This window comes from Aquarana catesbeiana, linkage group LG07 (assembly GCF_042186555.1).
Source record: "Aquarana catesbeiana isolate 2022-GZ linkage group LG07, ASM4218655v1, whole genome shotgun sequence".
Classification (NCBI taxonomy): domain Eukaryota; kingdom Metazoa; phylum Chordata; class Amphibia; order Anura; family Ranidae; genus Aquarana; species Aquarana catesbeiana.
In genome coordinates, this window is record NC_133330.1 from 287,749,393 (window position 1) to 287,775,096 (window position 25,704).

The 25,704-nt window shown below is 44.0% G+C and overlaps 1 protein-coding gene across 1 annotated transcript in view; it reads left to right on the top strand.

Annotated features, from left to right (window-relative positions):
* The first annotated feature begins 844 nt into the window (after positions 1-844).
* TTC22 (tetratricopeptide repeat domain 22) overlaps positions 845-25,704 on the top strand; it is a 30,500-nt gene continuing 5,640 nt past the window's right edge. Inside the window, exons 1-5 of the mRNA XM_073593458.1 lie at positions 845-1,539; positions 15,524-15,579; positions 16,551-16,666; positions 20,090-20,208; positions 24,383-24,544. Of these exons, the coding sequence (XP_073449559.1) occupies positions 976-1,539; positions 15,524-15,579; positions 16,551-16,666; positions 20,090-20,208; positions 24,383-24,544 (1,017 nt within the window). The 5' untranslated portion in view covers positions 845-975. The remainder of the gene's footprint in view (positions 1,540-15,523; positions 15,580-16,550; positions 16,667-20,089; positions 20,209-24,382; positions 24,545-25,704) is intronic.

A 25,704-nucleotide genomic window follows, 5' to 3' on the forward strand; every position in this document is an offset into this window, starting at 1 on the left:
AATGCTGTTTACTATGCTTCGGTCTGTGAATGACTGGGAAGCTCTGTACAGGCGATTGAGGGCCGTGTCCTTGATCTTTTTTCACTGTCACAAAGGTGGAAAAGCAGAGGTCTGTTTAGACCCCTGATAACTCACTAAAGCCCCCGATGGGGCTCCTAAAAATAATAATAATAAAAAATAAAATTGTAAAAAATTAAATAAAAAACTACTGACATCAGTGGCAGAACTACCAGGGTCGCAGGGCCCTGGCATTCCACCACCGTGGGGGTGGGCCAAGATGGCAGGAAGGGGTCCTGCTGCAAAACATGTGAAAGGGTCCCGCTGCGGGACTGCAATAAAGGGCCCCTTGACAGGAGTAAAGGGCCCCGTAATCAGTGGGATGGTTTCTTGTACCGGGGGCCCTGAAGGTCCTAGTTATGCCTCTGGACAGAAATCGAAATCTTTTTGCGAGATTAAACCACTCCCTTATATATATTTCACCTGTATATTTAGCTGTTTGTCAGCAGCTATGCTTTAAGATGTTATATGAACTCATCTTCTTGAACTCCATATGTTTCTTCCAGCTTATACTTGTCATAGCACATTTTATAGAGCCATAACTTAACTTTACAGCTCAATAACTTTTGACTTTACGGCTTTTACCTTTGGAACTCTCTCCATGATGGCATTGACAGCCATAATACCCATTATTAAATCATCCGTTGTATTTCTAGGGGACCATTGCAGTATATGGTGTGTATGTTGATTCTGCATCTGTTCTAATTTTGTGCTCCATGGGAAACTATAATGACAAAGCAGAGAGGTATTAATAATGCATTGACTTGCCAAATCTGTGCATAAGTCACCTGGGTGAGGAGGAAATTGTACACAGCCACCTCTCCCAGGTGAAACTCCTCCCAGGCTACAGGTGACTCAGACCAGATATACAGGTACACTGAGCAGGAAAGACTAAAGGGATTTACTAGCTCTGCAGCCATGGAGGAAGAGTCCGGTGTGGACATAGAAACTCTCATAGATGGATTTGAATACATTCCTGGCCATTTCCACTTGGAAATGAACCTTAACTTTGAATCTTGCACCCCAGCAGAGTTTCGAAGACGGGACATTAAATTGAAACGGGATGTTCTTCAGTTCCAGCTAGAGTTCGACTCGACTTTCCAGCACTCAGCAATCAGAAATCTGCTCGGCGTCTTTTCTTTCTATCTGGATGAGATTGACAGTGCCAAGGAGATTTTTGATAACATCACCAAGCAAGAAACAGATAATTTAAATGCATGGGCCAACCTGGCATATGTGTATGATAGACTCAATTTGGAGGAAGAGGCTTCACACTGCACAGATAGGATAGCTCATCTCATGGGCCTGGAGACAGAGCATGAGGGCACCAAAGAGCCTAGGCTAAGGGCTGCCCGCTGCCTGGCAGAGCAGGGTTATGCCCATGCCTATGATGTGGGACTGCTGAATGAAGAAGACAGCATGGAGAAACTGATGACTGGGATTAATCTGTATGACAAAGCCCTCAAGTATAGCAAACACAAGGTCAGTATAAAAATGTAAAATTTTAAACTTTACAAAGAGTCAAGCTAAGAATAGCATTGTGGCAAATATGACACTTTGCCAGAAGGGTCATCATGAATGGCTGAGCTGATTTTGGCTCAAGTTTTAAGCTTTTATGTTTAAAATATATTGAACATTTCGCTAAAGTATATATATATATATATATATATATATATATATATATATATATATATATTGCACTAACCTTCAGTGGTATGTGGAGTATTTGAGGAACGCAATCCATAAAGTTTACGGTATACAGTTGTATTGTACTTGGTTAAATGTTGTAACAGGAAAAAAATATACTGGTTTGTCTTCATGCCAGTACTGAGATCAACCCCAAGAAGGGTCATTCCACCCACCTGACAAATCCAACCGACATATTTCAGATTTTTTTATCAGCTCTGATAGAACTGCAAGCTCTTGGACTGTTTGCCAGCCAAAGGCATTTATGATCCGTGCACACTAGATGCAGAAAAAAATGGCAGAACCTCTGGCAATGAAAAGTGGCCATAGAAAATGCTTATGGTCTCATATTGCACAAAAGTTTTTGGAAGTTTATACACATTTGCTTTTTTTAAGCGTTTTTTCCAAAACATTCCCCTTTGCTCAATTTACAAAGTAAAATGCTGAACTGTCTTAAATGTCACGTTTATGAGCGTTAAGCATTTTTTTTGCCTGAAAGGTTCTCTCAAAAACGCAATTCTGAAGGGTTTTTTTTTTCTGCCTCTAAACACTCCTCTGAAAATATGCCTGTAAACTCCCTAATGTGCATGGACACATACGGGCTTATTTATGAAAGGCTATCCCCTCTTCAGTCTATCATGAATGCTGCTGCCAGACTTATCCACCTTACCATCCGCTCAGTGTCTGCTAACCCTCTCCTCCAATCCCTACATTAGCTCCCAATCACCCAGCAAATTAAATTCAAAATGCTAACCACAACATACAAAGCCATTCACAAGTTTGCCCAGAGTTATATCACCAACCTTGTCTCCAAATATCACCCAAATCGTCCTCTCCGATCTTCTCAAGACCTCCTACTCTCAAGCTCTCTCATCTCCTCCTCTCATGCTCGTCTCCAGGATTTCTCCAGAGCCTCTCCCATCCTCTGGAACTCGCTACCTCCACCTGTCCGGCTATTCCCTACTCTTGCTACCTTCAGACGATCCCTGAAAACTCATCTCTTCAGGGAAGCTTATCACATCTCCAACTAATCTTGTACCACTTCCATCAGCTCATCCCCCACAGTATAATAAGTAAAATAATGCAAAACACCTGTATAAGCAGCATGTTTTATACTCAGTGTGAATAAACCCTCAGGGCGGCATTTGGGAGCGTTTGGGATTTTCAGTTGTACTTTGAAAAATGAGCAGAGAGGAATGCTTATAAAAACAAATGCTTTTAAACTCTTGTGCAATGTCAGCCACTAGGAGCAATTGGTTCTGGCATTTTTTGCATGGATCCTTAGGCCCCTTAAACACGGGATGCGCTCCATTAGAGTCTGCCTGCTCAGGGGGAATCTGTCCACTGATCCCCACTGGGCGGTCGGATGTAAACGGATCGCTTGTCTGTTTACATCCAACTGCCATCTGATCCGATCCACCAGACGGAGGAAGAATGGATCCCCATCCGTCTGTTTTTAGCAGACAGGATCAGATTGGATGTCAGCGGGTGTCAATGGACACATGTCATTGACACCTAGTGCTTCATAGAGGAGCTGGAGGGTCCAATCGGGTCTGCCTGAAAAACCTGATCGGTCCACCCATGTGACAGGGCCCTTAATGAACTATGCTACTGGATACCTCCTTCCTTCATGTTCCCTTTCTCTGGTGATTATCCTACCAATATTTGTAAGTATCCTTCCTCCAATATTCTGTGCAGCTCCCTTGAGTGTAAAGACGGATTCTTCCATAAGTGCAAAAGAAAGCGTCTTTCCCACCTGACTTTTTCCAGCCCCAATGATTGAACAGAAGAATTCCTCTCTGAATGTAAGATTCTTTCAGTGTGCAAAACAACCATTTTGCAGTGTAAATGACCCTTCTTGTGTGTTCAGACTCCACAAAGTGCAAAAGAATCCTCCACTTTATGTGCAGGGCCTTCACTGATTTTCTTAGGGAAACCATTATTAGTGTGCAGCTTTCATCTCTACAAGTGTCTAGAGCAGGCATTCTCACTTAGGGTTGCGTGCAATTCTAGGGTTCCTCCAGATGTTGTTAGGGGTTTCTTGAGTAGTGTCAGATTGACTTTCCATCTTATGGTGCCTGCATAGCTCTGGGACTATCATCACTTAACAAAGCCAACGGCATTACACTAATCATCTTTTAGCAATCCTCCTACTGACCACAAACTTATGGCATATTCTTCCTCTCATTGACCACGATGCAAGAATTCCCTTCTCCAACTCACCCATAATTAAGTGGTGCATTCTTTTCACTGTCTACCAATGTAATGGACATTTTTCCTCTGCTTGCAGATTTATTGAGGCAGCTCTCTCACTACCCATATTGGGGCCCTTCTCCCAGTGGCCACCAATGTAAGGTTACCTGTGTTTCATTTCAAAACATTATAACGATTTTTCATTTTAATTTTCTGGTAGTTAATGAAAATGATTCTATAGAGCAAGAGTTGTTCAAAATTACCCTTCATTGGTTCCACATTTTCTAGCTATTCCACATTTTAGTCTTTCTATTATTATATCTATAACTTCCTAATTGTACTATTGTACTATAACATATCATTTTTAGTAGGGGTTCCCTGAGACTTAAAAGTTATTTTAAGGGTTCCAAAGGATTAAAGAGGTTGCGAAAAGCTGGTCTAGAGGTTTCCTGTTTTGACTGTCTAGAACAACCCCTGTCCCACAGCAGATGCTAAAAGGCCCCCTTTATGAACTTGGGTGTGAGAGTCAGGGCCCCTTTCTCCGCATGCAGGACTTGCATGCAAAAAATATGGACACGTGAGCCGAGGGCTTCATGTTACAAAAGGAAAAGTCATTGGGAGAGATTTACAAAAGGTCTCACAGGGACTGCCTGAGAAAAAGTTACCTAATTATATACAATTGCTGTTGATGCTCCTCTGAAAGAGACTTAGCAGTTGTCACTGTAAATGGATTGCTGACCAGCATGGTGTTTTGTCACTCTCCCTTGCCCTATGGTTTTGGAAATGCAGCCAGGTAGGAAGTCTCAGGTAGAGAGTTAGATATTGCCCAACAAGGGTCAGGACACACAAGGTTCCTGTTAGACTGGAACTGTAAGATTGTATTGCCACACATATGATATTTATACATGAAACAAAGTTCACGTATTCCAGCTTGTTTATCAGACATAGATGAATGTAGCATTTGCTTTATTTGCTTTTTCTCAATGTGACATTTGCATTGCTGCTCTTGGCAACGTTTAACATTTGCATTCAGAAGAGGAAAATACTGCGTTAGGTACAGACCAGAGATATTTATTGATGGCCAGACATTAGTTTTCGATCAGCTCATGGATTGTATGGATTGGTTATTATTTCTTCTAGCAGGCACATAGTACATGCCTGTGTGGACAGCAGACACTCATATTTCCTTCTTCCCCTCACTTCCATTTGTGTGGAATGAGCAGTGCATGTTGGCTGTGGTCACGTGCATTGCTCTATGCAAACTACTAATCCTATAGTGCAGTGATGGCAAACCTTGGCAGATGTTTTGCAACTACATTTCCCATGATGCTCACCTACACTGCAGAGTGCAGGAGCATCATGGGAAATGTAGTTTCAAAAACATCTGGGGTGCCAAGGTTCTTCATCATTGATATAGTGCATAGTTCATCTAGGGAGTGAGCAAGAGAGGGTTGCTACATTCCTACATACAGGGGGACTATGGAGATCAAATTTAGCCACCCAGTAACAGGAAGTTTGATCACAGCAGCAAAAAAAATAAATAAATAAAGGAATGCGGATAAATGGAGAGGGATGAGAGCAATATAAAGTACTTTTATTAGTTAAGAATACACACTTGGATAGAATTTCCTTTTTTTAAAACCAGAGTTTAGTGTCACTGTAAGCTTAAAGGGGTTGTTATTTTTTTTTTAAAAAATAACTAACATGTCATACTTACCTTCACTGTGCAGCTCGTTCTGCACAGAGTGGCCCCGAACCTGCTCTTCTGGGTTCCCTCGGCGGCTGTTTCAGCTCCTCCCAGCAAGAACTAACCACCTTAATGCGAGCTCCCTCGCATGGTGGTTAGTTATTGCGGGCGCGCTCCCGTGATACAGTCGGCGGCTATAGCCGCTCACTGTATCACTCGGCCCCGCCCCCCGGCGCGCCGCATCATCGGATGTGATTGACAGCAGCGCAAGGCAATGGCTGCGCTGCTTTCAATCCATCCACTGCAGCCAATCAGCGACCAGGCTGAGCTGCAATAGAGATGATGGGAACGAGCAGCGGAGATTCAAGGTGTCAGGTAAGTAAAACGGGGGGGCTGGGGGCGGCGGTATTGTCAAAAGTTTTTTCACCTTAATGCATATAATGCATTAAGGTGAAAAAATTTTTACCTTTACAACCCCTTTAAAGTAGAACTATACACTCACCTCCAAACCTGTAATGCAGTGTCCAGGAGCTTACTTCTGGCTGCTGACATCTTTGGCCGGTCTTCTTCCATGTTTCACTCTTCAGCCATTTTGATTGGCTGGGATGAGGTGATGTCACTTTGGCACATGCGTAGGATTTTATTCACCTCGGCAGATGCTGTATTCTCCATGTGCATGCTGCATAGAGACCGACACTTCCAGGAGTGTCAATTTCCTGAAACCTCCACTGGTTCCTCCCACTGACCTTCACGTCACTATAGGACATGGGGGTCTGAGGAAGGAACCAGTGAGTGCTGCAGGGCCATTTTTTTAACACAAAATAATCTTTAACCCTTCAGTTACGATACTCTTTAAAACTTTATTTAAAAAATCAATGAACTGAGCTACGTGCAGAGCCAAAATCCTTGCTATATTTTACATGTGATTATGTTTGGAATATGAACAGTTTAGTGGAATGTCACTGATTGGAATGTTATTCATAAAAATCTATGAATTCAGCTACAACGAGTATTCTAACTGAAGTAAGGTTCACATATTACTTCATGGCAGGGACAACTTGCCAACAGTCTTCAGGAGAAAAATGAAGTCGGAAAGGCAGCTCACTCGACCAAGATGTACCTATAAAGGAAATATACATTTTGGATGGACTGGCCATTTAACATGACAGAGTTACTTGAACAACTGCATATACATTCTTTTGATTCAAAATTATATGAAAGTGATAACGCTGACAGACAGTGACCTGTCTGCTGGGCTCTATAGCAATTGCATGGTCTTTATCAGTGGTCTCCAAACTGTGGGTCGAGGGCCAGATGCGGCCCTTTGCTACCCTTTATCAAGCCCTTGGGGCACTATTCTTCCCAATGACACCAAAAGTAGGGCATAAATCCTGCCACTGACACTAATGATGGGTACTATTCCCCCTATTAATTTCAATGATGGGGCACTATTCCTCCCACTGATACCAATGATGGGGCACACTTCCTCCCATTGACATCAACATTGGGGCACTATTCCTCCCATTGACATCAACATTGGGGCACTATTCCTACCACTAATACCAATGATGGGCACTATTCCTTCCACATACCAAAGATAGGGTACTATTCCTACCACTAATGCCAGTGGTGGGGCACTACTCCTCCTTCTACCAATCACCATCCCTGAGACCATGTTTATTCTTACTGATGCTGGGCCTGGGACATTTTCTTCTCCCACTTGCCACAATACAGCCCAGTGTGGGTGCTACCACTAGGCAAACTAGGCAGCCGCCTAGGGCGCACTGCTGTCTAGGGCGCCCGGCCACTGGTGTTCCTACTCTCTTCTCGCTGCAGTAAGCAACTAAGTCTCAGCATCAGCAGGCAGCAGCCGCTCCATTCGCACATAGCATCAGAGGCGCATCGTGGCGCAGAACTGTGTCTGTGCCCGACTCCCAAATGAATGGAAGCAAGCAAACATTCATTGATGGCCGCCGGTGAGGCTGCATTGATGGGAACTGGTAGGCTGCATTGATGGGCGTTTGTGAGGCAACATTGATGGGCGTTTGTGAGGCAACATTGATGGGCGTTTGTGAGGCAACATTGATGGGCGCTGGTGAGGCTGCATTGATGGGTGCTTGTGAGGCAGCATTGATGGGCACTGGTAGGCTGCATTGATGGGCGCTTGTGAGGCAGCATTGATGTGAGCTTGTGAGGCTGCATTGATGGGTGCTTTTGAGGCTGCATTGATGGCCGCTGGTGAGGCTGCATTGATGGGCACTGGTGGGCTGCATTGATGGGCGCTTGTGAGGCAGCATTGATGGGCGCTTGTAAGGCTGCATTGATGGGCGCTGGTGAAGCTGCATTGATGGGCGCTGGTGAAGCTGCATTGATGGGCGCTGGTGAGGCTGCATTTGATGGGTATTTCGTTAAAAAGGTGGGGTATACATGGGCAGGGCAAGGAGGGTGGAGTCAGGGGTGGAGCCAAGGGGGCGGCAAAATTAGGTTTCGCCTAGGGTGTCAAAAATCCTTGCTCCAGCCCTGATCCAGCCACCCTAAAGCCTGAAGGACAGTAAACTGGCCCTTTGTTTGAAAAGTTTAGGACTCCTGGTCTATATCTCATCATCATCAGAATACACCGCTGATTGGTGTATTCTGACAGTGGAATAATCCCGTTTTCAGAATACAATGGCACAGCGGGGAGGATTCCTCTATTCACCTCGATTGTGTGGATGGGGAAATGTATATATATTTTTTTATCAGCATGCTGTCTGATTGAAAAAAAAAAACAAGTAATTTATAGCTTAAAGCGGAGGTTCACACAAAAATGGAACCTCCGCTTTTCGGAACCCTCCCCCCCTCCGGTATCACATTTGGCACCTTTCGGGGGGGTGCAGATACCTGTATAATATAGGTATTTGCACCCACTTCCGGGAATAGACTCCCGCGGGAGTCACGCCCCCTACCGCCCCCCCCTTGGGTTGCCACATCATCCCTTTAATCCAGGACACATATTAATTACGCAGGTTCTGAGGCTGATTTAATGCAGATAAGGCACCAAGTAAGTTTAATTACCACCTTAATCAGCCACAGAACCTGTGTAATTAATGTGTGTCCTGGATTAAAGGGATGATGTGGCAACCCTAACCCCCCCCCCCCCCCCCGCTGTCTCCTGGGAAGCACACAGGTCCCAGGAGGTAGCGGGGACCAGTTAGGACGCGCAGCGCGATTCGCGCATGCGCAGTAGGGAACCGGGAAGTAGGGATGGCGGTGGCAGCAGCTGAGAACCGAGCGATTGATCGGCTTCAGCTGCTGACATCGCGGGCACCCTGGACAGGTAAGTGTCCACTTATTAAAAGTCAGCAGCTGCAGTATTTGTAGCTGCTGGCTATTAATATTTTTTTTTTTAGATGGACCTCCTCTTTAAAGTAGTTGTAAAGGCAAAAGGTCTTTTACCTTCATGCAGTCTGTGCAGCAGACCCCCCAGCCCCAACTAATACTTGCCTGAGCCCCATCCCGATCCAGTGATGTTCAGGAGAGCCTTGCCTCTCCTTGACAGTGGCTCCCACTGCTGTCAAGCACAACCAGTGACCCCGCAGCTCCATGCCTGAATGGACACACAGAGCAGTGGCTCAGCGCGGGTGCCCCTATAGCAAGCTGCTTGCTGTGGGGGCACTCTGCAGGAGGGACGGGCAGGAGTGCCAACGTGGGACCCGTAAAGAGGAGAATCCGGGCTGCTCTGTGCAAAATTACTGCACAGAGCAGTTAACTATGACATGTTTGTTATTTTTTTTTTTTAAACAAGACTTTAATATCACTTTAAGGCTCTATTCACACTTGTACGACTTAAAGTTGCGCTGACTTTGGAGTGCAACTTTGACACAACTATGGATGGGTGCAACTTTAATACAACTTTGGCTTTGACCAGTGATAATGCACAACTGCTGCACGCAAGTTGCATTATATTACATTCAGGTACCACTTTCATGCAACTTCTGAGGGTCAACATTGAAGTCTATGGCCCTCAATTTGCATGAAAGTCGGATCAAAGTAGTGCATGAACTTTCTATGAAGTTGCTGCAACTTTAAGTTGCGCATATATGAATGGGTATCATAGGAAAACATGAGGAAAGACTTGTCATGCAACTTTGATGCACAAATATGAATGGAACCTAAAGCCTTGTACACACGGTACGATTGTAGGCCGAGCGTCAGATTTTTGTCAAAAGGGCGTGTGCCAGGATCTTGTCTTGCATACTAACGGTGCACAATTGTCATGCCACAAACACGAACGTAGTGACATACTACGAGGAATTTCAGCTCTTGAGCGCCACCCTTTGGGCCCCTTCTGTTAATTTTGTGTTTGGTGAGCATTGATTCTGAGCATGCGTGTTTGTACTTTTGACTTTTGTGTGACGGATTTGTGCACTGACCATATGAAAATCTGACGTCAAACCGTTGTCCACCGAATATTTACTAGCCTGTCATCCAACATTTGTTGGCCGAAAATTGGACAACAATTGTCAAAAGGAGCGTGCTAACGGTAAGATTTTAGGACAACAGTCTGTCAACAGACAATCCCCTGCCAACAATCGTACCGTGTGTACGAGGCTTTAGACCTAGTTCACACATATACAGTATGTGCAAAAAAATGGAAAAACACACCGATTTGACAAGCATAGAATATTAACTCTCTAGTGCTGTTCTCACTGCTACTTTCCCCTTATTCTAGCATTTGAAAATAACTAAATAAACCATTTGAAGGTAAAATATTTAGTGCAATTGTTTTTTTTATTCCGATCTATACATCAGACCCAACAAATGTTAAATTGAAGGGGAAAGAAGGATGGAGGGATTTGGTTCCAAAGGGTGGCCTGTCCCTTCAAATAAAGGACAGTTGGGAACTATGGTAAGGCAGCATGTCTTGCATGTGACAGGTACACTTTACAGCCCTTAGTATAACTTAGATAAGAACAAGCTGCAGTCTCTATTTTTGGGAGGAGCAGGAGACGGCCTTATAAAATCAGGTGTGACATATTTGCTCAGTGAACAATTGCATCCCTGGTATTAAGGCGTGTATTTTTCTATCTGTTGAGTTAACGAGAGTTTAATTTAATCTGACAAATTGTCAAAGTCGCTGAACCAGCAAGTGACATATTTATTTTTCCATTTTATTTCAGCATCCATAAAATCACTGTTATATAATTATATTCTTAATTCCTGGTGTGTGCAGACGGTTAAATAAAGGTGCGTCCTTAGGCAAACAGTACACCTGCCTGTGGATTCAGGTGTATTATATAAGTGAATACAGAACCACGTGGATATGAATTTCCATCCATGAGGATTTGAAGAGCTGTTATATCAAGATCAAAGCCTCGCTGTCTAGGGGCCATGTCGCTTGCTGTCACGGGTCTCTGTTTTTACAATATACTTCACATTTAGTGAACACTAGAGTAATATTTATCAGTTTGTAACCTAACCTAAACATTTTACCTGTAGCGCTACCCCCAAAGGAGCCCGCTAGGTAATTTTGGGTTTTCCGTTCTGCTCCCCCCAACTTCAACCTCAGCCTCTCTGACACACCTGATTGGAGGAAAACCACTACAAGCATGAGTAAGGACATTAATATATACAGTATCTCACAAAAGTGAGTACACCCCTCACATTTTTGTAAATATTTTATTATATCTTTTCATGTGACAACACTGAAGAAATGACACTTTGCTAAAATGTAAAGTAGTGAGTGTACAGCTTGTATAACAGTGTATATTTGCTGTCCCCTCAAAATAACTCAACACACAGCTATTAATGTCTAAACCGCTGGCAACAAAAGTGAGTACACCCCTAAGTGAAAATGTCCAAATTGGGTCCATTTAGCCATTTTCCCTCCCCGGTGTCATGTGACTCATTACAAGGTGTTACAAGGTCTCAGTTGTAAATGGGGAGCAGGTGTGTTAAATTTGGTTTTATCGCTCTCATTCTCTCCCAGACTGATCACTGGAAGTTCAACATGGCACCTCATGGCAAAGAACTATTAGAGGATCTTAAAAAAAAGAATTGTTGCTCTACATAAAGATGGCCTAGAAGATTGGCAAGACCCTGAAACTGAGCTGCAGTACGTTGACCAAGACAATACAGTGGTTTAACAGGACAAGTTCCACTCAGAACAGGCCTCACCATGGTCGACCAAAGAAGTTGAGTGCACGTGCTCAGCGTCATATCCAGAGGTTTTCTTTGGGAAATAGACGTATGAGTGCTGCCAGCATTGCTACAGAGGTTGAAGGGGTGGGGGGTCAGCCTGTCAGTGCTGAGACCATATGCCGCACACTGCATCAAATTGGTCTGCATGGCTGTCATCCCAGCCTCTTCTAAAGATGATGCACAAGAAAGCCTGCAAACAGTTTGCTGACGACAAGCAGACTAATGACATGAATTACTGGAACCATGTCCTGTGGTCTCATGAGACCAAGATAAACTTATTTGGTTCAGATGGTTTCAAGCGTGTATGGTGGCAACCAGGTGAGGAGTACAAAGACAAGTGTGTCTTTCCTACAGTCAAGCATGGTGGTGGGAATGTCATGGTCTGGGGCTGCATGAGTGCTGCCGGCACTGGGGAGCTACAGTTCATTGAGGGGACCATGAATGCCAACATGTAATGTGACATTCTGAAGCAGAGCATGATCCCCTCCCTTCCCCAGCCTGTATTTCTCCTGTGGTTACCTTTGGGTTTTTCTTTGTATCCTGAGCAATTCTTCCGCCAGTTGTGGCTGCAATCTTTCTTGGTCTACCTGACCCTGGCTTGTATCAAAAGAGCCCCTAATTTTCCACTTCTTAATAAGTGATTAAACAGTACTGACTGGCATATTCAAGGCTTTGGATATCTTTTTATATCCTTTTCTATATTTGTAAAATTTCATTACTTTGTTACGCAGGTCTTTTTACTGTTCTTTTCTACCTCCCCATGGCTCAGTGTCTAGCCTGCTTAGTGCATCCATGTGAGAGCTCATTGACTAATTGTGATTTAAAAAGCCACAAATGTAGGAAATTAACCTTTAATTGCCATTTAAACCTGTGTGTGCCACCTTCTGTGTCTGTACCAAGGCCAAACATTCCAGGGTATGTAAACTTTTTATCAGGGCTATTTGGGTGATATCTGTTATCATTATGATTTAAAAGGGATCCAAAAAACTATGTGATAATAAATGGCTTTATGTGATTGCTATCCTTAAATAAAAGGCAGTTTTTTGGCATGATCAGTAGGTTTGTCCAGATACCACTTTTTTAAGACCGAGTACAAATACCGATGCTCACCGATACTGATTACTAATGCTAATTACTAATGACGCTGTTCATTCGGAAAAGGAAGGAGCTGGGTTCACCGGCTCCTACCTCTGCTCTCCATCCTGACAGATCGAGGACAGAGAGGGTGGAGGAGGACCCGGAGGAGGACAGCAGCACGGAGGGGGACACGGAGGAGAATGGAGGGGGACAGCCAGTAGTATATTTAGATTTTGTGCTGCCCTAGGCCTGACTAAATTCGTGCACCCCCTAATTTAAATATGACCCACCCCTTCCTGTCAAGGCCACACCCCTTGCTTTTTAACACCCACCCTGAAATTTTCGAGTGGGGACATTAGTTTCTGAGGGCCTGGGGGGGCAATGAATTCCCTTAATTTGAGTAGATTTCCTCTCACTTCCTGTTTGGTTATGGGGCAGGAAGTGAAGGGAAATCTCTGCACTTGGACAGGGATAGTAAAAAAATAAACTGACAGGGGCTATAACCCTCCCTTATTCTATCCAAAATGAAAAAAAAAGTGTGCCTATAGTTCTACTTTAAGCACAAATTTCCTCTAATTTTATGGAGAGGACTAAGAAGATATAACCATGCCAATGGTGCAGCAGAAAACATAGCACAGTGAGGAAGGTTTGTGGTCCAGGATGATAGGACAGTCAAAACACAGTTGCGGAATGCCGGACGCCCACATACCGCCAGAATTGCATGCTCTCAATCTTTTGCTGACTGGAATTCCGCCAGCAAAAGACCGATGGAGCATACACACGGTCGCATTTTCCGACGAAAAACTCTCATCGGTCTTTTGCGGGCCGAAATTCCGATCGCGTGTACGCGGCATAAGGGTGCTGCCTCCAAGTGCCAACTGAATACCTCTCATGGACTTTATGCATGGACTTTGATATCTTACATGAGTTTTTTAAATAGTTTCTTATTCCAGTTGCCATCCATATACCTATATACATAAATCTAGCTCCATTGGTTTTTATAGTAACAGGGCTCTAAACTGCAGTTCCTATGGGTACAGTCTCTAGTGGCAGCAACAAGTCATGGCTGCATGGCCCTCTCACTAGACCCAGCCGACAAAGCAGCAGTGGTCCCTCTGGTTAGGTATCCAATCGCTCTGGGTTGCCTTGGGTGACTCCAGTCCTCTGCATGGCAGAGACTGTATCCTGGCAGTGGCTCATTCCCTCAGCACACAGATCACAGCTCGGTACTCCCCAGTCCTCAACACAGCAAGGGCTTCCCAGTGGCTCAGTTCCTCTGCACTCTGATTTCTCAATCTGGGCACAGAGCACTGTAGCAGATCCTTGCGCTCTCTCCCCATGCTGCTCTCTCCCCTCATCTCCGGTTCAAATTGCCATGAAACCTTCCTTCTCTGTTTTGTGTGCTGGGAATACTGGCTAATGAAATCCAAGCCCCCATTAATTTGTACTGTGCAGCACCCCTTTAAGAACTACAAATCCTAGGTCCCAGTCCCCCTGGGTGCTGATTGGCTCAAGCCGCTGCTGGGGGAGGGGGTGAGTGGGGAATCTTTACACAGTGCTGCTCTGTCCTGCAGCTGCCCGCCCACATAGGAGTCCCTGCGGCCGCAGGAGAAGGAAGAGGAGAGCGTGCGGGGGCGGGGGGGGGGGTATTACAGCCCACTTCTCACACACATACCAAACACCCCATGAAGTCACTTGACGCTCAACTCCAGGCACTCCTACTCATCAGAATTTACGTCCCAATCCCAAGTCCGCCTCAGGTCCACTCAGGGACCAGCAGTCCTGCTTACCAGGGAGGCCCAGCCAAACTCTGCCTCTAACTATGCTGGGACCACCCACTTACAGCCCTTGCTCACTGTAATGCCTTATTCAATTAATGTGCATGTATAGTAATTCCAATAAGGGTGATGCTGTGATTCTGGGACATGGCCCAGGACACAGCATCATTGGGACTGAGGTTGAAGATGCGGGACTGTTCCAGCAAATTCGGCACAGTTGGCATCTATGATGTATAAATGATTGTCAAGTTTTTTCCCACTCTGTTCAAAAGGAAAAAAAAAAAAATGACTTTAGTTGGCCTTAAGTTACAGGTACCACTTCATGTTTGTGCACATATTATCTGTACTTCTTTCTTGCCACTGACCTATAATATATTCAAATTCAGGAGTTCTGACTCAAAGTGGATCTTGCACCTAAAATGTAAGGACCGCATTTAGAGGGGGCTCCCCATTGCTGATATATTGAGATATCTATATCTATATATCTATATCTATATCTATATATATATATATATATATCTGCTCGGAGGTATCCAGTACCAGCGTGGAGCACAAGCATTGAGGCCGTTCGTAAGTAGGAGTCGTTCGTAACTCGGGTGTTCGGAACTCAAGGACTGCCTGTTCTAAGCCAGGTCCTGCCAGTAAAACAATAAAAATGTCCTGTGTAAAGCAGAGGTGTGTTGTATTGATCCTAGTAATAGATGCCAAATGTTGTGTTCCTATAAGCTTCAGTTATGGAAATCCAACCAAGAAATCACTGCTTTAATAAATCCCTTTCGCATGTAAATAAAATAAATATAATACACATTTCATTTTACAACCCAAAACAAATATTTGAACATTGTGTTTGCTATTTATTTTCTAGATCTCATTGGAAGAGGAAAGGAGCTGGTATTTCACAATGGCCTCTCTCTGTATGCGGTAAGTCACTTCCAAGTATAGTAACCTCATTTTGGTGAGGTGGGTTGGTTCCATAGCAGACATAAGATCTTAGGTTGTGAAAAGATGCCAGGATATTGAGTAAGGGTATCTTATGGAGTCATTTTGCAGGGCCTCGTATTCCATAGTTGGCACAACCAATATGCCAGGTCTTTGTGGCCAGCATTTTCTCAGAAAATAGGTGCAGGAACTCCCCCCTCTTCCAAGTCACCTCTTGTCTCCACCCCCTACCCACCTCTGAGCACGGTCCCCTGGCTCCACCCCCTACCCAGCCCCAAGTACCACCTCTTATAGAAAATACAGAACCAAGTATCATTTTGTGATGCTAAGCAATTTGTGTGGCATTTGTTAATGATAACAAGAAAAGCAGTTGTAAGCTGCTTAAAGTCGCGCTGAAGTCGCGTTGAAGCCGCGTTGAAGTCGCCTTGCAAAGTCGCACTGAAGTCGTGTTGCCCCTGTGTGAATCGAGGCGTAGAGAGACCACTGCTTCCACACAAAGATCAAAGGACATTTTTTGCAATATATTCATAAAGGAGATGCTCTTCTACACAGGCTGTGACTACTTTCTAAAAAAACAAACCATAGGACGCTACACACCACTTGCATTGATGCACCTGGAATATAGCTAATTTACTCAAAAAGCTTATCTGGGCTTTAACGTGAATGTGGTAATGCACTGCAACAGAATGTACAAATGTGAAGCCTTAATACCAGAATGGGACAGGTTAATGCTATGTTTACCTACCCAGCCCCTAGCCTGTACTGTAATCATGGACATTTCATGGAGGAGATTGGTGCAGTCACATAGTATTTAAAGGTTGCAGGAGCAAGCAATGCTCATATTAGTGCTTATTGATTAAACTTACTAATATCAACTCAATAATTTGATACCCAACATAGTTCATTATTTTGCAGTATTTGTGTTTTATATAATACAGTATTTCTATTTTTAGGTTAGATGAAATCTTCATGAAAAAAGAAGAACCTGAACATAGCCGACTGGTATTTTTTAACAAGACATTGATGTTGCTCCGTGAAGCTGTGAAGTCCTCCCATAGTCATTACAGAGGTAGTGTTCACTTTGTCTTCTTTACAATGGACAATGTATCTGTTATGACAGCGGCAGGTTTCTGTTTATACAGAACCTTTTGTTATGTAACATTGAGCTCTTTGAGGTTAGATGAATTCTTTCTTTCAATGTTCCTATGGTTGTTAACCCACTTTCACATGTTAACATAATCCGCATCTCACGTCGGCTCCCGGCGCTCATGTAACCGGTGTTCTGCCGAGAAAGGTCCCCGGTCGGATAGTGTCCTCCCTGTACTGCGCAGGCCCATCGCTTGCGCAGTACGGAAGACAAAAGAGACGGCGAAAGTCTCCGAACATGAACAGCTGTTTATGAGCTGTACACGGCGCCTGCGCAATTAAGACTACATTGTGCCACACGTTCCCGTACGCTCCCGATGCTCGTGCAACTCTGCAAGGGGCGGGTGTAGGGGCGGATGCCTACAGCAGAGATAATACATGTTTAAAAAGCACACCCTTCAGTTGTGTAAACACGCCCCGCAAAGACGTGTAGTTTATTGATAAAAACCACCCTGAAAACCAGCCCCAACTTATCAGCTCTGCCCATCATTGTAAAATATGGCCTCTTCTGTAGGCATCCGCCCCTACACCCACCCCTTGCAGAGCTGCACGAGCATTGGGAGCGTGTGGCACAATGTAGTCTCAATTGCGCAGGCGCCGCGTACAGCTGATGAACAGCTGTTCATGTTCGGAGACTTTCGGCGTCTCCTTTGTCTTCCTACTGCGCAAGCGCAGTACAGGGCGGATACTATCAGACAGAGGACCCATCTTGACTGGACGCCGGCCGTGTCTCCTCTCTGCCCGTCTGACAGAAGAAGCGGGTGGGGACACGATTCCCCCCCACTGACGTCAGCGGGGCGCGAGGAGAGAGGAGATGCGGCCGGTCACGTGACCTCTGGGAGATACGGTAAAGGGGGTTTTTTTTTTTAAATAAAACACAGAGACAGGGGGGCACTGTATTAGGAGACCCAACGGATAATATACAAATATATTGTTTATTCCTGCAGCAGGAGGGGGATGGGGCGGCACTGTCACTAGGTGACATGCAGAGAGGAGAGGGGAGGAGAGGGGGACAGAGGAGACACAGACAAAGAAGAGCAGGCTGCGGATGATGGAGGCACGTAAACTGACCACGATGTTAGGGCATAGCAGCCACGATTACTGTGGTCAGTTTACATAGGGGAGGGGAGAAACTGGCAAGATCAGCCAGGTTTTTTAAGTGTTACAGGGGTCCAAATTACACAGCACAAGCACTGTTTATATGGAACCTTTTGTTATGTTGCATTGTTATGTTGCATGCTGTGTGTGTCTGTGGAGGTACACATCTGCGGGGGTGCCCCTTTAGCACACAGCTTGATAAGGGGGTACCCGCAGGAAAGGAGTGGATAGCGCCAGCGGGGGACTCCAGAAGAGGAGGTAAGAAACCTCTCTGTGCAATACCATTGCACAGAGAAAGTAATTTTAACATCTGTTTTTATTTTAATGAAAAAAAATTCATTTTAGTATCACTCTAAGCAGGATGATTATTAGAGTGGTCAGAGATGAGGTGCCGAATCAACCCACATTAGATAGCTGGAGACTATCATACAACAGTTTGGTTGCATCAATGCAGGGCCAGGACAAGGGGTGGGCAGAAGGGGTGGCTGCCCTGGGTGCAGCGTGTATTGTAGGGATGGGGGCGCCGCAAATTCCTTCTACTACAAGGCTGACTGGAGTAGTGACAGCGGCATCTGCTTATGTTAGCCAAGACCTGGAAGTGGCAAAGAGAGGAGGAGAGAGATGGGAGGAGGTGCGGGCTGTGCTCCCCCCTCCCCCTCATAAGCTTGCACATAATGAGGGGGGGGTGCCCAATTTGGTATCTTTGCCCTGGGCACTGGATGATCTTTTCCCAGAACTGCAACAATGTAACATTCACATTTTAGCCTCATTTAGGAAAGCATCAACTAGGGGCTGTCTATTTCGGCTCACAGAAAATGTTCTTTCTCCTGCTGTCATAATTAAATTCAGAGTTGTGTAGATAATTTAAGGGTATGTAAATTTACATTACATTTATACATATACTATTACAATAATTTTTTTACCTGTTTCATAACTGCAAAAAATACTGCCAGACATCTAGTGAGCTGAAACTTCCTGTGCCATCTGCTTCTGTTGCATCTAATCAGTTACATACATTAGTTACAAGCTGGGGACTACAGAACTCCTCTATGTTATGGGGAAGAGGAGGGAGTGTTTGTAGTCCTGTCCTAGAGTGACAATACTGCTCCTCCTTTGACACAGTATGGTGAGGCATTATTCCAAAGCTAGTTTTGAAGAGATTGTGAAATTGTTAGAAACTGTGTAATGGTTTTATTGTTGTGAGGGTCCCCGTTGAGGAGATTTATCCTCACTTTTTGTTCTGCATAACATCCATTACCTAGAGACCAGTGGTTCTCAACCTCAGTCCTCAAGAACCCCCAACAGCCCATATTTTCAGGTTTTCCTTTATCTTGCACAGGTGCTTTGAATAAGAGTCAATGGCTTGGTATTTTGGACAGTTATTTTATCTAAGAGAAATTCCCAAAACATGTCCTGTTGGGGGTACTTGAGGACCCAAGGTTGAGAATCACTGGCCTAGGCCCATAGCCTGTTTGAATCTTGGCTCATTCAAACCATGTACGAGCAGGCTGAATGTACCACGTTGATCGATCGATCAGATTGGGTACAACCAGCCTGCCAGATTTACTTGCGATTATAGCTAATGGCTGCTATAGCTAGAAACAATCACTGCCTTCTCCTAGTGGGGACAGCTTCAGCCTCCCCCAAACCCAAGCTCTTCCCTGGTGTTGACCTTTACCAATGCCTATTACAACTAAAAGGGTTTGCTCTCACTAACAGTCGGGGAGCGGTAAAACCCCATGCCCAAGCCACACTTTTACTGTCCCCCCCCCCCCCCCATAGCTACCCCCCTTAGCTTCAGAGGCAATTACTGGAGGTTTACATATGCTTCAGCTGCAACTTTACCCCCTAATGTTAATCATTCTTCTGAGAGCACAGCTAGTATGAATGTCCCAGATCTTCAAAATGAACCTGTGATTTGCCCATGTAGGGCATAAGATGATCTTGATAGACATAAGTCCTTTTAACCTTATTAACTATGTAGATATATATTTTCCAGCATGCAATCCATATATGACCCAAAGATCTCCATTTGTGTTAGAATGGATCACCATCAAAAAATGGCTTGTTGTTGTGTTAGGATGCCAAAAATATTAACACTTGTGAAGAAATGTTTGTGTGCTTCTCCATATATGTACGAAACCTGATGCTTATTCATTTTCCAATGTGTATGTCAGTGACACTACGAAGGTGCAATGAGTTGTCATTTGTCACATGTTTTTTACACATAGTTGTAATTCTTGTTTAGCTTTGTCCTGGTGCTACATCGGGATGATGCTGGAAAAACAACAAACATTTTCCATCACGCCAATGGGAATCCATGACTACGGATTTTCAGGAACTGACCCACTGGACTGCTTCAGCAAGGTTTGGTCAATGTGGTTTTTTAAATTTTATGTAGTTATATTCAATTTTTTTTTTGTTCTTTTATCTTAGTTTGGTTTGCAAAGAAAGAAGGTCAAGCAATTTTCTAAAAGTGGAATTCCAGGCTATACCCTACCCCCCAGAACCCCTAAAATGAGCCCTTTACCATTATCTGCCAAACACCCCTCCCAAACACTTACCACCAAGTGTCAATCCATCCAATTCAGTTTTTTGTAGATACTGGACAGCTAAACCACTTGAGAGCTTCTTAGCTGTCTCAGATTTTGTTTTACGAGATCTCTGTACTTTTCTGTTCCTGGGGCTGCTCACCCTGTGGCTATTATAAGGTTCCCCCATTTTCCTCATTGTATTATTTATTTATTTATTAGAGGTACTTATATAGCCCTGTCAATTTACGCAGTGCTTTACATAGATATTGTGCATTCACATTAGTCCCTGCCCTCAAGGAGCTCACAATCGAAGGTTCCTAAGGCTGGTCATAGACGGTTCGAACCTCAGCTGTTTCAGCAGGAAGCGGCCGAGATTCGAACCATGTATGGGCAGGCTTAATGTACCAAGCTGATCAATCGATTGATAAACTTAGGTACAACCAGCCTGCCAGATTTACTTGCGATTATCATTAGCGGCTGCTATAGCTGCTAGCAATAATTACTGTCTTCTCTCGCGAGAACAAAATGACTCGGCAGGAGGGATTTACCTGTCTGTGTTGATGGGGGAGTCGTGCATATTTTTTCCTGCAACCAAGTTTGCACCGTCTATAGCCTGCTTAACTCACATTCATACATATACTAGGGCCAATTTAGACAGGATCCAATTAACCTACCAGGATGTCTTTGGAGTGTGAGAGGAAATCCACACAGGCACAGGGAGAACATGTCATGGTTGGGATTTGAACCAAAGACCCTAATGCTGCTAGGTTGGGATTTGAACCAAAGACCCTAATGCTGCTAGGTGGAAGTGTAAACCAATTAGTCATTGCATTGTTGTATTAATTATTGTATTTAAAACTCTGTAGAATGCAACAGACATTTCTTGAGACTGCAAACATGGATAGGAACACCCAAAACTCCCAGATGTATAGAAATAAAGTTGGAAATTATAGCAGAGGGACCTGACAGCTGGAGTATCTGGGACAAATAAAAAGCCAGGGGTTGAGGCAGGCCACAAAGCTATAAGTAAAATTTTTTTTTTTTGGATGGATTGACCTTTTAGTAAAGCAAGTAGAAGTAAAAGCAGTACCCTAGCTAAAAATAAGAAGCACGTAAAATACTAATGGTGTATGTAGCACTTTAAATTTCATGACTTACAAAAGGAGAAGTTCTGCCCCCCCCCCCCCCCCCTCCTCTCCAATATTTGGAATTGTGAAGGGCGGGTACCTGATTTTGCCAGGTGCTCGCTCCCACTTCTGGTCAGATCGCCGCCATGATCCAAACAGAAGTTAACCCCCCCCTCCTCCGCAGCCTCTTGGAACACGTCACAGTTCCCAGGAGACTGTGTAACCATTCACTGGCGCATTGCAGCTCACACATGTGCAGGGGCAGCCAGCTGTTAAGCCTCAAGGAGTCACAGTCGACTGCCCACAGTTAAGAAGGCGGCGCCTGAACCTAAAGACCGGCAAAGAGCCGGGTTCGAGTGAGGACATCACTGGATCCTGGGACAGGTGTGTGTTTTTTAAAAGTCAGCAGCTACAGCTACTGACTTTAAAATTTTTGGTTTACAGAGAAGAGATCCTCTTTAAAGCCTGGAAATGACACAGTGATTATTGCTAGCGGCTATAGCTGATGGGAACAATCGCATGAGAAATTTGACAGGCTGGTTGTACTCAAGTTGATCAATCAATCAACTTGGGTTCATTCAGCCTGCACATACATGGTTCGAATTTTTTCTGGTCCCTGCTGAACTGGCCAAGATTCCAACTGTCTATGGCTGGCTCAAAGCAGAGTTCCAGCTGGACCCATGTTTATTAAAAGTCAGCAGTTACAAAAAGTGAAGCTAATGACTTTTAATAAACACACACTCACCTGTCCCATGGTCCAGGGATGAGGCCGCCCGAAGCCTCCGTTCTCTCCCATGTCTGTCCGCGGCGCCGGCATTGCAAATGTGGGCACCCGGGTGTGACATGGCTGGGCAATCTGAATGGCTGGGCAATCCTGAATGGACGGGCAATCTTCTGGGACCTGTGACGTGTCCCAGAAGGTGGCAGGGAGGGAGGGAGGAGGAGGAGTAGCCTAGGTGGCTCGGGCTGAAGAGGGAGCTGGGTACCTGTCAAATCTAGGTACCCGCTCCCCCCCCCCCTAAAAAAAAAATGACATGACAAATGTGGCATGTCAGGGGGTCAGGATGCCTTAAAGCAGAAGTTCCACTTTTGAGTGGAACTCCACTTTAAGATTGAACACATTTTATCATCTTAACAGATGTTGTATACATTATACAAATTTCTTATTCAATTTCCTTTAGATTTACCTTCAACTACGTAGTGCAAGGGCCTGCCTGATTTCACACAAAAAGTGTTTAAGTGTGACCCCCCCCCACCCACAAACATATTTTCAGGATTGTGGTGTTCTCACCACAGCTGTGACATTTATGCACAGGAAGTTGTAAACGTAAAAACTACAAGTCCCATCTGCGCCCGTAGCAGAATGATTGTAGTTCTCAAAAGAACAAAAGTGGAGTTACATTGCTGCACTTGTGATCCATTGATACTTTCTCCAGCCCTGTAATTGAAGGTTCATACCTTTGTACTGGCAAGGAGCTGAAGGAATAGCTATGGCATTGCACCCACGATCTACTGATGGTGGTTGCAATGCTTTGCAGGCTAAAATGCAAAAAAAACCAAAAACAAAATACCACATTTTTGTTTTTGCAGAATGGGTGCATTTATCTTTTTTTTTTTTTGCAAAAGGTGGTATTCCCCTTTTAATTGCCAACATATAAAGTCACATACATTATTAGTATTTTACATACTTTGAATAGCTACGAATCCCCAATCTCTAATATATTTTCATGAAGTCAGTAATTGAATCTCCACTCTCTTATAAAGGATAAGTTCACCGTTTGTAACATGTTACACCCATATTCAGGGTGTAACACATAACACGCACCCTGATCCCCCGTTGTGACAGTGAGCAGGAGATCTTCTCCCCCTGCTCACTGTCACAACTTAAAAAAAACTCAGCAGTGTGGTGTTCCACTCACCTGGCTGTGTCATTCATTCACAAAGTTCTGTGAACATGAGAACTACAAGTACTGACAGCCTTTGCAGCTGTCGCCTTGTAGTTCTTAGACATGTGCGCCGTCAATAAATTTGTTTAGTTTTGTTCCGTTCCGTATTACAATTAATTCGTAATTCGTGTCCGAAATTCAATTCGGATTCCTTACGAAATACGAATTTTCGTTAGGTTCATAAACTTTTCGTAACAATAACGAACGTTCGTTATGATAAAGTTATCATTATGAGGGGTTCCCACCATCCCTGTGCTGTGCTGACTTCCTGGGTTTTGTAACTTTTAGTTTTGTTAACTTTTCGTAACAATAACGAAAGTTTGTTATGATAAATTTATCCAAAGTTCGTAAACGAAATTTCGTATTTCGTACAAAACTCGTATGCATAAAAATTTGTATTTCGGATCCTTACGAATGTACGAATTTCCGATTCGTACGAAACTAATCGCACGTCTAGTAGTTCTCAATGAACTACCAGGGCGCTGTTGAGCGCTCTAGATATTTCATTGTTCCCACCTATCAGTATGTAACTTCTTGCACGTACGAGGTATGAGCAGGCAGCTTACACAGACAGTTTGCAGGAGTCCTGATTTGCACCGAGGATCTGCTGATCGTAGGTGCAATACACATTTTTTACCTGCAAAAAATATGCATTTATTTATTTTACAAAGGTGAACTTGTCCTTTAGGTTTTATATATACAAAAAATAAAAAGTAATTAGTCCAGCTAAAGTAAAAAAAAAAAAAAAAAAAATGTTTTTCTGCAATACTCACCTAAAAAACTGAGAAAATTAAAATGTGATCTTGGTACTTGACCTGGGCCCAATACCTGTAAAGATATGTACTGTATTTGGCTTTAGATTTCACCTTAGGTATTCTTTAGAATGCATTTCAGATAGCAATAAGTAATTGATATTACTCCTTGTCTCATACAGGCTATAGAAATAGGCAAAGGTGATCCGCTGACACTAAACCGACTGGCGAAAATGTTTCATTTCCTGGGAAAGCAAGAAATGGCCACAGGAATCTGTAACATGGCACTGGATGCGATTCAAGATCCGAAGCTGAACTGGCAGGCTTACCTCACACGCTCCCAGGTAATATCCAAAGCTGAACTGGCAACCTTAGGGCTCATATTGACACCCGTTTATTAGGCTGTCGGAGCCAAATCTGCATTGAAAGGTAGAGCCCCACTTTCCTCCCACCCCAACTCCTTGCTGTAAGGGTAATGCCCAGTACACCCGATCGGATTTTCCGATGGGAAATGTTGGATGTGAGCTTGTTGGCTGAAAGTTCTACCGTCTGTATGCTCCATCGAACATTTGTTGACGGACTTTCCGCCAACAAATGTTTGCTACCAGGTTCTCAAATTTTCCGCCGACAAAACTTTGTTGTCGGAATTTCCGATCGTGTGTACACAAGTCCGATGCACAAAAGTTCACGCATGCTCGGAATCAAGCTGAAGGAGCCGTACTGGCTATTGAACTTCCTTCTTCTCGGCTCGTCGTACGTCTTATACATCACAGCGTTCCCACATTCCTATTTGTTGGCCAACATTTGTATGACCGTGTGTATGCAAGACAAGTTGGAGCCAACAACCTTCGAACAAAAATCCACGGTTTTGTTGTCGGGAAGTCCGATCGTGTGTACGGGGCATAAGACTTTATGTAAACCCTAAAACTATTTTTTATTATATGTTTGGCATCATAACGCACTGCATACAGTATTTTTAAAGTGTAAAGTATGTACGCTCAAGCAATCAATTTCTCTTGATCTGGTAAATATACCATTGAAAGCGTTTTAATGTACTGTATCTGTCCAAAAAAAAGATAATAGCTGTTCATCCAGCCAGAAATCTTATAAGTATAACGCCACGTACTCTCTGCCTCTGGACTCTTATTAGTTTTTATTATTCCCTTGTATCTTCATGGACTACAAAAACCTCCTCCTGTTGGACTTCATGCACATTGGGGAGTAAAACAGCTGTAAAAACACAGCTGAATTAAACACTCTCAATCAATATGAACCTTTTTTAATGCTCATACTGCTAATCTTAGTAAATAGATAGGAAGGTACACTATATTACCAAAAATATTGGGACACCTGCCTTTACACACACATGAACTTTAATGTCATCCCAGCTGGCCCAACCTTTGCAGCTTAAACAGCTTCAACTCTTCCGGGAAGGCTGTCCACAAGGTTTAGGAGTGTGTCTATGAGAATGTGTGACCATTCTTCAGAAGCACATTTGTGAGGT